Consider the following 13,212-nt stretch of genomic DNA (forward strand, 5'->3'; position numbering starts at 1 on the left):
GCAAAGACAGACTTCTCTAAAACCTTCCTTTTACTCTTTGTAGGGCACTCCGGTAGGCGGGCATGTCATCAGTTACTTGATAGAGAAATCTCGAGTGGTGTATCAAAACGTGGGAGAGCGGAATTTTCACATCTTCTATCAGCTGCTGGAGGGGGCCGAAGAGGACCTTCTATCCAACCTGGGCCTGGAACGGAATCCGCTGCAGTACACGTACCTTACCCAGGTGGGCAGAATGGGGATCCTGGGCTTTAGTGTCTCAGAGAAGAGCCTCTAGAACTCAAACGCATTGTTATCTTTCCATCAATTTTGTAAATAATAATGATAAAAATCAGTGTTATTTGAGTGCTTACTGTTTGCAGTTAAGCACTTGGAAGAGTATGACATAGCAGAATTCGTAGGCACGTGTTCTGCCCACAAGGAGCTTACAGTCTCAAGGGGGAGAAAGTAATGGAAATAAATGAATTGGCTAATTATTAGAAGAATAAATAAATGGTTAGTGTTCCTGATAGCCGTTGTGGGATTGGTTAAGCACTTCGTGGGTGCCAAGAACTGTGCCAAGTTCTGGAGTGGTTACAAGGTCATCAGGTCAAAAACAGTCTCTGTCCCCTATGGGGTTCACAGTCTAAGGAGGAAGGCGAACAGGTATCGAGTACCCATTTTGCAGATAAGGAAACTGAGGCCCAGAGAAGTGACGTGACTCGCCCGAGGTCCCACAGCAGGCAAGTGGCAGAGACAGGGTTAGAATCCAGGTCCTCTGACACCCAGGCCCCCTGCTCTTTCTCCTAAGCTTCCTGAATCATCTCTTGCATTAGTATTTGCATGCTCCTGAATAAGTGTGTTAGAACAGCAAAGCCTTAGGCCTGATTGTTATTTTCAGGTGAATATCTTTGCCTTTCTTAGAAAAGATGTTGAGAAAAGTGGTGAAAAAAAATCAATCGACCAATCGCTGGTATTTATTGATTGCTTATTATGTGCAGAGCACCGTACTAAGCGCTTTGGAGGGTGTAATCCAGCAGAAGTAGCAGATACGTTCCTGGTTGATGATGTGAAAGACGAGTTTTTTGGTCTCGTGCTGAAAATCTTCCAGTTACAAATATCACTTTGTTTCAGGAACCTAACTGCAATGCAAAATTGTGTGTGAAAACAAAAGCAATTACTAGATAGCTGGATGCTTCCAGCGCATAAGCTGTTAATGGAGTCTTTTTCTTCAGATGGTTACCTTTGGTATCGTGTAATAATGACTTAATAAAAAGGAATAATTATCACTTTTATTAAGCACTTATTATGTGCCAGGCACAGTACTGAGTGTTTGGGTAGATAAAAGTTAGAGTTGGACACAGACCCTGTCCCACATAGGGCTCACAGTCTTAATCCCCATTTTCCAGATGAGGTAACTGAGGCCCAGAGAAGTGAAGTGACTTGCCCGAGATCACACATCAGACGAGTGGCAGAGCTAGCATTAGAACTCAGGTCCCTCTGACTCCCGGGCCCCGGCTCTATTCACTAGACCTTGGTGCTTCTCGACTTTAACAACAAAGTGTTGTGGTTTAGTATCGGGCAATTGTTGTTGCCATTTTTAGGAGTCATGATGCTGGCAAAAGTTTTAATTCTGTTTTTTTCTCAACAGGGTCAGTGTGCCAAAGCAACCGCTATTAATGACAAGAATGATTGGGAAACTGTTTGCAAAGCCTTCTCTGTCATTGACTTTTCAGAAGCGGATATCGAGGTAAGCGGCCAAAGGACTCAGCTGCCAATTTCCTCTCCAGGTTGAGAGTTGAAGAGGGAGACCCTCCATATTTAGGCAGCTTTGTGGTTTCTTAAAAGGTTTTTGAAAAACAGTTGGAAGCCTTAATGATAATAGAAAGAAAACCAAGTCTAGACAAAACATTCACTTGGATTTGGGTCGTACCGGAGTCAGGGACAGCTGATGTTTTCCCACTCTGTTTTGAGTGAGTCGTACGATATTTGGAAGCATTTACTTTCTGTCTGAACCATCTTCTCCTCTTCCAGTTCCCTCTGCTTACCTGTTTCTGGTATCTCTTGGAAGTTATTGCCAGTGTACTGCACCTGGGGAATGTTCAATATGAAGAGAATAATGATGGGTTTGAGTGGGTTGTACAGTATTTTGAAGCATTTACTTCCTGTCTGAACCTCTTCTCCCTTTCCAATTCCCTATGCTTACCTATTTCCAGTATCTCTTGGAAATTATTGCCAGTGTACTGCACCTGGGGAACACTGAATATGAAGAGAACGAAGATGGGTTAGCAACTATCTGTGATACCCTTCACATCAAATGGGTAGCTAAGGTATCTTTTTTTTTCCTTCAAAAAATAAAATCCAATTCCAAGTGCTGAGCACTGTTCTAGTATCTGGTATAGAAACTAGTGGGGGAAAATCCATCTTCCCAAATGGGAGGAGGGGTGAGGAGCAATCTAGAGATATCTTCTGTACCAAAGAACCAAATTTGTATGTTTTTGTAGCTGATGAAAAGCTATAAAGGTGAAAGCTCAACAGTGTTCATTGTTTTATGAGGGCTTTTTTAAAGCCTTTAAAAATCTTAGTCAACATAGCCAAAAGTGCCTTTAATATCCTTTTTTGATTAAGTTCTGTTAGATCATTTCACAGAGATTCCTCAGCGAAGAGACTCGAAAAACACTGAGTGCTCTGGGAGTGATTTGTATTTTCATAAATTGATGATATTAGTAGAAGAAAGTTTACCTCTCCTTTGAGATATTGACTCCTCTTCTTGTTTTGCTCTTTTAGCTTCTAGGTATCCACTTTTCGGTTCTTCAAGAAGCTCTGACACATAGAAAGATTGAAGCTAGAGATGAAGAGGTAGATACTTGACTTAATGGAACTGTTTTTATTTCTTCTGATGGCATCTGCTGAAAGAGCAACGGCATTCTCTGAGAAAGCTCTCATGAGCCTCAAAAGTTTCACTCTTCTAGTGTCCAGATTCTCTAAGGTTATGATCAAAAGGAAAGATAAACCTAGGAATTTTTTACTTAGGAGGATTTAATGTTATCAAGTGAATATCAGTTGACAGTGTAATTGCACATATCCATATTTGAAAATGGCATTTCTGAGAGGACTTTATCAAGTGTAGTTGTCATGGTTACAATCCAACTATCCCTTTGACCCTGTGCAAATATATATATATATATTTGGTGTATAAAGGTGTATACAGCTCATCCTTTGCTGTACAACCACACTGTGAACACTTGTTTGTTTTCTAGGTTTTAAGTCCTCTGAATGTCGATTTGTCTGTCTCTGCCAGAGATGCGATGGCTAAGGCTATTTATGGACGTACCTTCACTTGGCTGGTCAACAAAATCAACAAATCCCTAGCCAATAAGGTTAGTCAGATGCCACAGTAAGAGTCAAATGACTAATAATAAGACAGTAATCCCAAGAATTTTTGTAGCGCATACAATTTCTCAAAGCTTTTTTAATCAGTTAATAATGTTAATGATGTTTCTTAAGCACTTGCTATGTGCCAGAAACTGTACTTAGCACTGGGGTGGTTACAAGTAAATGGCACTGGACACAATCTCTGTCCCACGTGGGGCTCACAATCTCAATATTTCACTCCTCCCATCCTTGTGAGGTTGGGATTTAGCATCACTTCCTTATTGTACCGTGTAGTTCAGGTTCCTTCATTTCAGCTCAACACCTCTTAGCTAGCACCCCTGGTTTGAATACCTTGAAGGACACATGTGGAACTCAGCCTTCATAAGTCAGTTGTGTGCTGAGAAGCAGCGTGGCCTAACTGAAAGAGCATGGGCTTGTGAGTCAGAGGATCTGGGTTCTCATCCCGGCTCTGCCAGTTGCTTGCTGGGTGACCTTGGGCAAGTCACTTAAGCTTCTCTGTGCCTCAGTCCCCCTGTTCTCCCTTTTACCTGACTGTAATCCCCATGCGGGACAGGGACTCTGTCCAACCTAATTAACTTGTATTTACACCAGTGCTTAGAATAGTGTTTGATGCAAAGTAAGTGCTTTAAAAATGCCATTAAAAATGATTGGTCTTATGTTCTGTTAATGAAGTGAGGCTGCCTTTGAAAAAATTGACATAATCATTTTCTTCATCTGTTCTGAATCATAAATGTCGGCATGAGAAAGCTAAGCTTTAAATTGTTAAAAGCCCCCCTTTGAGGTAATGCATCTCCCTAACTGCCTGTTTTCACTTCTTTTTCCTTTCAGCCTTCCATCAATTGATAGTATTTTTTGAGTGCATATTGTGTGCAGCACACTCTCCTAAGCACTTGGGAGAGCACAGTAGTGTCAATAGAGACAATGACCTCAAAGAGTTTTCAGTCTAGCAAGGGAGACAGACAAAAAAAAAAGCACCTCACCTAGGGAAAGCAGTGGGAAGCAGCTATCTCAGAGTGGAGAGGGGTGGGTTTCCTGAATTCTTTTCTCCCACAGACACGGGGGCAAATAAGAGAAGAGTTTCGTTGGCACTAAACCCCCAAAAGAGATGGGTTTTTTTTCCTAGTTCTGGGTGTACAGGGACTTGATCATCATCAGTAGTCTTTAGTGAGTGCCTTTTGGGTACAGAGCACTGTCCTAAGCACTTTTGTATGAGAAGGAGCATGGCTCAGTGGAAAGACCCAAGATTGGGAGTCAGGGAGAGGTCATGGGTTTGAATCCCGGCTCTGCCACTTGTCATCTGTGTGACTGTGGGCAAGTCACTTAACTTCTCTGTGCCTAAGTTCCCTCATCTGTGAAATGGGGATTAAAACTGTGAGCCCCACGTGGGACAGTTTGATCACCCTGTATCTCCCCCAGCGCTTAGAACAGTGCTCTGCACATAGTAAGCGCTTAAATGCCAACATTATTATCATTCTTGAACTTTGTTTAATGTTCATTGTGTTTAGTGTTTATGGCACCTGGCACTGTTCCTATGTGTGTTTCCTTGTTTCTTGTTCCTTCTGAAGCTTTTGCTCAAAGGGATTACTCCTTTCTGGATAACTTGAGAGAATGCACTAGAGATAAAAGATGGTAGATTTTGCAGGACGAGCTTGTAGTGCTTTTAAAAGTAAAAGCAATTTTCAATCAATCAGTGGGATTCATTGAGTGTGCTTTGTGCCTGGCACTCTACTAAGCTCTGGGTAGGTACCAGCTAATCAGTCTTAATCCCCATTTTACAGATGAGGTAACTGAGGCCCAGAGAAGTGAAGTGACTTGCCCGAGATCACACAGCAGACAGGTGGCAGAGTTGGGATTAGAACCCAGGTCCTTCTGACTCCCTGGCCCGGGCTTTATTCACTAGATTATGTTGTTTCTGCTCTGACTTTGTGCAGAGCACTGGACTAATGGTGTTATGTTTCTTTGACTAGGACCTCACCAGAAAAACTGTGATTGGGCTGCTTGATATCTATGGCTTTGAAGTCTTTGATAAAAATGGGTGAGTTCCATTATTTCTTCTTTGTTTTAAGGTCCACTGGGTAACTGAGATGGCGGTCTAGGAACTTTTCTGTTGCTCTCTGAATCCGTCTCCCACCCTTGGTAAATATGCAGATTATCACTTGGGTTTATCCGGTAATGAAACCAAACACAAAAGTATTTCTTATTCAGACAAGAGTCACCTGAAGGGAAGACAGTTGTCTGCATCTCTCCACTGTTAACTCTGTATGCTTGAGGTAAATTTGGTGGGAGGGAAGAAAATACTGTATCAGTTCTGAACCGGCTGATGGTGGTAAAAATTGATACCATACCCCAAATCAAGGCGCCAAGTCAGGTGGAAATGTCAGAAAACACGTGCCTGTGGGCACCTCCTCCCCTCCTCTCCCCCCCATCTCTGCTTTAAAGCCTCTCCTCTTCCAGTAGTAGTGAGGAGACAGACTCCCTGGACGCTCTTCTTGCTGGCCTGGGCTAGGGAGTTGCATTCAATCGTATTTATCGAGTGTTTACTGTGTGCAAAGCACTGCACTAAGCACTTGGGAGAGTTCAGTAGAACAATAAGCAGACTCATTGCCTGCCCACACCGAGCTTACAGTCTGGAGGGGGAGACAGACATTATTCAGGCTCTGTACGGGCCTAGCATATTTGGGCTGGCTCCCTTCCCCTCCCCTCAGCACTGTGCTCATTTGTATATATTTTTATTACCCTATTTATTTTGTTAATGAGGTGTCCATCCCCTTGATTCAATTTATCGTGATTATGTTGTCTTGTTTTTGTCCGTCTTCCCCAATTAGACTGTGAGCCTGTCAGTGGGCAGGGATTGTCTCTATCTGTTGCCAAATTGTACATTCCAAGAGCCTAGTACAGTGCTCTGCACATAGTAAGGGCTCAATAAATACTGTTGAATGAATGAAGGAATATTAATAGAGGTGTTTGCATAAAAAATCAGAGCCCTTCTGGATCTCAAGATTTGCAGCTTTGCTGACTTAGCATGGTGTTTTCTTCTCCCATAGCATTAGGCTGTGCTTAATAATGGGCATTTCCTCGTGCAGATTTGGGCAAAATAATGAAGCTTTCTAAAGAAAATCATGTTCAAAAAATATGATTGGCTGAGGCAGGCATGACCAGGTTGCTTACTGAACAACAAGAATTTTTCCCACCTGGAAACTATTTGCAGGTTGAACAAGGGAGTTAAGACAATGTTAATGTAAATGCAATTTAACCTTTCTTATATTTAGTTTTGAACAATTCTGTATAAATTACTGCAATGAAAAACTCCAGCAGCTATTAATAGAGATGACTCTAAAGGCAGAGCAGGAAGAATATGAGATGGAAGGCATAGAGGTAAGAGAGTCTTTATACCTTTTCTTCATTTTGATTGTGAATTATTGTTAGTAATAATAATAATAATTGGGGTATTTGTTAAGCGTTTATTACGTGCCGGGCACTGTACTAAGTGCTGGGATGGATACAAGCAAATCGTGTTGGATACAGTCCCCTGTCCCACCTGGGGCCCACAATTTCAATCCTCATTTTACAGATGAAGTAACTGAGGCACAGAGAAGTTAGGTGACTTGCCCAAAAGTACACAGCAGACAAGTAGCCGATCAGGATTAGAACCCATGACCATCTGACTCCCAGACCCGTGCCCTATCCACTACACCATCCTCTTCTCATAATAGCAACATTTAATGTGCTTGGCCCATACTAAGTGCTTAACAAATACTCTAATGATAATTAAGCACTTACTTTGGCCTAAGCACTGAGGTAGATATAAGGTACAGTCCCTTTCTTACCAGAGTTCGTAATCTAAGACTAGAGGAGCAGATCGCCTGTCTGAACTATCAGCTTCTTCCGGGCAGAGAAAGTGTCTACCAACTCTGTTGTCTCGTACAATGATCTGCACAAAGTAATTGCTCAATAAATACCATTAATTGATCATACAGCTTGGGAAACTGAGACACAGAAAGGGGAAATGACCTGCCATAGATTGCACAGCAGACAAGACAAAAAGTTGTGTCTTCTGTGCTCTCTCCACCAAGCCATATTACCTCCCTGATTAATAATAAATATAAACACCTGGCAAAAAATGATAGAACCTGCTCCTATGTGCTTTTATTTCACTTTCATAACTGTGGTAAAATGAGAGATATAGCAATGAACGTGAGGTACCACAGGAAGACTGCAGAAGGAGGTTGGGGGAACAAAATATAGTACTATTATTTGTAACCCTCAATCATAGGGATCCCTGTGGTGTCCCAGCTTTGAATGCTTGTCATGTTGTTCAGAAGTTCTGTGCAATCCAGCATTCGGGGACCTCCGGTTCCGTGTCTCTCTCTCTCCTCCATTTGCTCACTCCTTTCCTTAATTATTAATAATAATTATAATCAGAATTGTAGTATTTGTTAAGCGCTTTCTATATGTCTAGCACATTACTCAATGTTAGGGTAGGTATAACATAATCAGATCCTTTCCTTTTAGACGGTGAACCCGTTGTTGGGCAGGGATTGCTTCTATCTGTTGTCAAATTGCACATTCCAAGCGCTTAGTACAGTGCTCTGCACACAGTAAGTGCTCAATAAATACTACTGAATGAATGAATGAATGAAAGGACCCACAAGGGGCTCACAGTTTAAGTAGGAGGGAGAACGGGTTTTGAATTTCCATTTTGCAGATGAGGGAACTGAGGCACAAAAAAGTTAAGTGACATCACCCAGGAGGAAAGTGGTGGGGTCGCGATTAGAACCCAGGTCCTCTGTCTCCCACGCCCAGTGCTCGTTCCACTAGGCTAAGTGCTTCTCACTGTCAGCTACCCAGTGGAGTCAGTGGTAAGGGAGAAGTTTCCAGGATCCAGAACCGCGGAGAAGCAGGTTTTTTGGGTAGTGGTATTTGTTAAGCACTTATTCTGTGCCAAAAACTGTTCTGAACACTAGGGTAAGATACAAGATACTCCGGTTGGGCACAATCTATGTCGCATATAGGGCTTACAGTCTTAATCCCCATTTTACAGTTTTATATATTTGTATTTTGATGCTATTGATGCCTGTCTACTTGTTCTGTTTAGTTGTCTGTCCCCCCTTTCTAGACGGTGAGCCCGCTCTTGGGTAGGGATGGTCTCTGTTGCCAAATTGTACTTTCCAAGGGCTTTGTACAGTGCTCTGCACACAGTATGCGCTCAGTAAATATGATTGAATGAATGAATAAATACAGTTGAGGTAAATGGGGCAGAGAAAAGTTAATTGACTCCCCCAAGGTCCCACTATAGACAAGTGATGGGCCTGGGCTTAGAATCCGGGTCCTTCTGACTACCAGGCCCATGCTCAGCCCACTAGGCCATGTTGCTTTGGAGGAAGAAGAGCACTGTGGATAATGTCAAAGCCACAGTGGAACACCAAAGTTAGGGAAGAAGAGATGATCATCAGTCAGTGATATTGAGCACTTAACTCTGCTCAGAGCATGGTACTAACTGCTTGAGAGAGTATAGGACAATAGAGTTGGGAGCTTTCAATCTAGAGGAGTTACTATTCATCTGGAAAGAATACCAACTGTAACTCAATGACCAGTCAGTCGAAGACTGACGTTGAATGTCCTTTGAGTCGAGCCTTCAAGTAGAATGCATGATCAGCATAATATTTCAAATGTGGTTGGGTCATTAAATCCTTTTTAAATGAAAATGTATCATCTCCTCTATCATTTCAGTGGGAACCAGTGCAATATTTCAACAATAAGATCATCTGTGATTTGGTCGAAGAAAAACACAAAGGGATCATTTCTATACTGGTGAGAACTAATGTTGATTCGGTGGTCTGATACTTTGAACACGGAGGAGTAGCGCTCATCCCTTTACAAGTCTCATTTTGAAGTTCAAGCAGTTGTGCCGTTACGTTACCCTAAAGTACCGTAATCGGTGAAGTGGGTGGGGAATGTGTCTACCAACTCCGCGATATTGTACTCTCCCAAGCACTTCGTACAGTTCCCCTCACACAGTAAGTGTTCAATAAATACAATTATCTGATTGATTGAATAGGCAGTCAAGATGGCTTTAGGCTCGGGCTCTCGGGCTCTCTCTCGAGTAGCCCAACCCCGCTGAGAACCCCGAGGGGGCTGAGAAATCAGGGCCAGGGAAGGCGGAACGATCTACCTCTGATCAGTAGCTCTCTACTACCTCACGAATGGCTCAGGGAAGTGGGAGATCTGGGGATGCAAATCTAATTTGGAGGTTGGAGATCTGGGGTTTGGGTTGTTTTTAGTGTCCCACTTTGAAGTACGCAAGCTGTGTTTCCCTTTTGACTCTGAGGACGGTCTTTAAGAAGAGAACAAATAATCATCTGTTCTGGCTGGTTTCCTTATTTATCTGCCTGGAGGCACAAGGGCGGCTGGTCCAGATGACCACTTAAAAGTCAATGATTGATCGATCCCAGACTATTTTCAGTTCTCCAACAGACCTTGGCCCGGTTGACCACTCATGAGGTAATAGTACCAGGACTCCGGTCACTTGCTGACCCTCAGGGTCTTTCTTGGATCCCTTGACTGAAGGAGATTACACATCAAGAAGAGATAAGATTATTAATAGTTCACCCCCAGGAGTTCCTTCAAATGAGAGGATTGTCTCTTCTCTTACCCCTCCATATTTTGGGGTTAGTAATTGCTAAATATTCCTTGCAGCCAGAACTATCCCCATTTGGGATATGGAGCCACTGCCCAGAGGGTCAACCTGTGCTGACCCTCTCCTATAGACTGTAAGCTCATTGTGAGCAGAGTATATCGCACTCTCCCAAGCACTTGGTACAGTTGTCTGCACATAGTAAGCGCTCAGTGAATACTATTGATTGACAGAGTGAAAGAACTCCTAATGTTTTCCAAAGGTCAGAGGGGAACAGTAGTATCTGTGGTCCATCCATTGACCGCCTGCTTTTGCGACGTCATCCGGACATCGCACTCTTAAAATGAACACCCGGAGGCTGGCATCCCGGAAAGTGATCCCAGCCCTGAAAGCCTATCAAATCGGGGACGGAAAGTAGGTGTTTTCCTGATAGCAAAAAAGAGGGAATTGTCTTCCAGTGCAGCATGAGGCATTTAAGGTAAACATAAGGAGAAACATCCTAGTCAGCCCTGGCAGTTCAACATGAAAATTTGCTCAAACCTGGAGGGTGGTTTGCAGAATGCCCTTCTGCAGAAGCGTCTGTAACAGGCCAGAGTCTCCCTTCACAGGTGGTTCAGATGCGAGCCTGCCGGAAGTCCAGGGGAGGATAATGGGCAAGAGGAAATTATCCAATTAAAAAATTTAAGTCCAGCATTAGTTTACAGTCACTATCTACTAAGCGCTGACACTGTGCTATGTGCTGGGGTACCTGCAAGACGATCAGATCAGACTCAGTCTCGGGCTTTCAACAGGCTCCCGATTATAAAGCTGGCAGAGCTCGGTGGTTTTTTTCCCCCCCATTTTACAGATGAGAAAACGGAGGCTCAGAGACACAAAGTTGCTCAGTCAGGAGGTAGAGCGGAGATTGGCATCCACGTCTCCCCATCCTCAGGCCCCATGGCCTTTTCTCCAGGCCCTGCTGCCCCTTATAGTTAGGTTGGGCCTAATTTCCCCGGTTTGCAGCAAATTTGGATTTGTGTTCATGCGGCAACACAAATGGTCTTTCTGGTTTCAAATTAAGGATGAAGAATGTGTACGACCTGGAGAAGCCACCGATTTGAGTTTCCTGGAAAAGTTGGAAGAGAAAGTGGGAAAGCATGCTCACTTCCTGACGTAAGCCGTTTGTTTTAACCTTGCTAGGTGGAGGACATTTTGCCCCATATGTCTTTTCTTCACGTTATTTCTGAAGTGCGTACTGTATGCCAGGAAGTGTACCAAGTGCTGGGTTTGATAGATGATAACCAGGTTGGACACAGTCCATGTCCCACCCGGGGCTCACAGTCTTAACCCCCCATTTTACAGGTGAGAGACCTGAAGCACAGAGAAGTGAAGTGATTTGTCCAAAGTCATACAGCAGACAGGTAAGGGAGCCAGGATTAGAACCCAGGTCCTTTTGACGCCCAGGCCTGTGTTCTTTCCACTAAGACACGCTGCTCCACTAAAAGACGTTCTGTTTCAGTGTCAACAGCCCCGTTTGGGATTGCCTTGAGAACTATTTGTGCCCTTAGTATAATTTACTATAGACAAATGTCTATCCCACTATTATTTTTCTGTGGCTCAATTCCCCCGAGTGCATTTTGTGAATTAACCAGTTTTTGAAAATGATGGAAGGCCCAAGTGCCAAGAGCCAGTCAACCAATTAAAAGCCCAAAGTGGCCCACTTATCAGCTGCTTTGGAAGCTCAACAGTGCGGAAGGACCTCAGTTCTCCGCCTCCCGATCCCTGTGCTGTTTAGGTCAGAGTTGAGTACAGACAAAGGGGAACAGTATGTTAGGAGCTTCAGGACTTCCTAGAGGAAGCCCCCATGAAGGTGAATGGTATGGGGAGGAGACCTCATGTTATAGGAAGGCTGGGGCACTAAAGCAGGCTCCTGGGACTCCTAGAGGTAATATGGGGTAATAATCATCATCATCATCATTATTATTATGATGTTATTTGTTAAGAGCTTGCTGTGTGCCAGGCACTGAAGTGAGTGCCAGTGATCAGATCAGACACAGTCCCTGCTCACAATCAAAGCAGAAGGGAGAACAGGTGTTAAATGCTGTTTTACGGAGGAGGAAACCGGGGTGCAGGGACGTGAAGCGACTTGCCCAGAGTCACCCAGCAGGCAGATGGCAGAGCCGGCAATAGAACCCAAGCCCCGTGACCTCCAGGCCCTTCAAGGATGCAGCCAAGCCCCCAAACGCTCTGCTTTCCAGTGCCAGCTTCACCTGTTGATAGCAGGGCACCAGGAGAAGCAGCATCAGTCCCTGGCCCTCTAGCGCTTCAGAAACTTAGGCTGCTCTCCCACCGGCCACCCGGGCATCTCCTACTAAGCTCTCCTGCCCTTGTCTGAGAGAGTGAGGACCCCACGCCCCACACCTCCTGAGCAACTGCCTTGCCTCTGACGTTGTGCAACGTAGCTCGGTGGCTAGAGCCCGGGCCTCGGAGTCAGAACGACCTGGCTTCTAATCCTAGCTCCACCACTTGTTCGCTGTGTGCCTTGGGCAAGTCGCTTCACTTCGGGGCCTCAGTTACCTCATCTGGAAAATGGGGATCCCCATGTGGAATTGGGACTGTCTAACCTGATTAGCTTTTATCTACCCCAGCGCTTAGAACGGTGCCTGGTAATAATAATGATGATATTTGTGAAGCGCTTACTATGTGCCAAGCACTGTTCTAAGCACTGGGATAGACACAAGGTAATCAGGTTGTCCCATGTGGGCTCACAGTCTTAATCCCCATTTTCCAGATGAGGTAGCTGAGGCACAGAGAAGTGAAGGGACTTGCCCAAAGTCACACAGCTCACATGTGGCGGAGCCGGGATTAGAACCCATGACCCATGACTCCCAAGCCCCGGCACTTTCCACTAAACCACGCTGCTTCTCTACATAGTACAGGGTACATAGTAAATGCCTAACAAAAACCATAAAAAAAAAACCCAGAACATCTTGGGCAGCTCCCCGGTCCTCGGAGCTTCTGCATAGCCGAGAACCCAATTTATATCAGATCATCATTTCTCCAGTTCGAGTCTGGCAGGCACAAGCCGTCTGGAGAATCTAGAACATACTGTGCGAGTGCTTTTTTAAATGATAAATGAACTCACCTCTCAAGAAGCAGCGTGGCTCAGTGGAAAGAGCATGGGCTTTGGAGTCAGGGCTCACGAGTTCGAATCCCAGCTCTGCCAC

At 44.3% G+C, this 13,212-nt stretch overlaps 1 protein-coding gene across 7 annotated transcripts in view; it reads left to right on the forward strand.

Annotated features, from left to right (window-relative positions):
• The window catches only part of MYO1H (myosin IH), a 96,320-nt gene that overhangs the window by 65,261 nt on the left and 17,847 nt on the right, over positions 1-13,212 (forward strand). For all 7 annotated transcript variants that reach the window (XR_005661253.1, XM_039915081.1, XM_039915080.1 and 4 more), the window contains 9 exons: positions 44-223; positions 1,628-1,726; positions 2,193-2,306; positions 2,764-2,835; positions 3,237-3,356; positions 5,340-5,407; positions 6,642-6,747; positions 9,103-9,183; positions 11,067-11,158. Coding sequence is in view for 6 of the 7 variants with exons in the window: in XM_039915081.1 (XP_039771015.1) it covers positions 44-223; positions 1,628-1,726; positions 2,193-2,306; positions 2,764-2,835; positions 3,237-3,356; positions 5,340-5,407; positions 6,642-6,747; positions 9,103-9,183; positions 11,067-11,158 (932 nt within the window). In the remaining variant the exon portion in view is untranslated. The remainder of the gene's footprint in view (positions 1-43; positions 224-1,627; positions 1,727-2,192; positions 2,307-2,763; positions 2,836-3,236; positions 3,357-5,339; positions 5,408-6,641; positions 6,748-9,102; positions 9,184-11,066; positions 11,159-13,212) is intronic.

The sequence above is a fragment of the Ornithorhynchus anatinus genome, chromosome 21 (genome assembly GCF_004115215.2).
Source record: "Ornithorhynchus anatinus isolate Pmale09 chromosome 21, mOrnAna1.pri.v4, whole genome shotgun sequence".
Lineage (NCBI taxonomy): Eukaryota > Metazoa > Chordata > Mammalia > Monotremata > Ornithorhynchidae > Ornithorhynchus > Ornithorhynchus anatinus.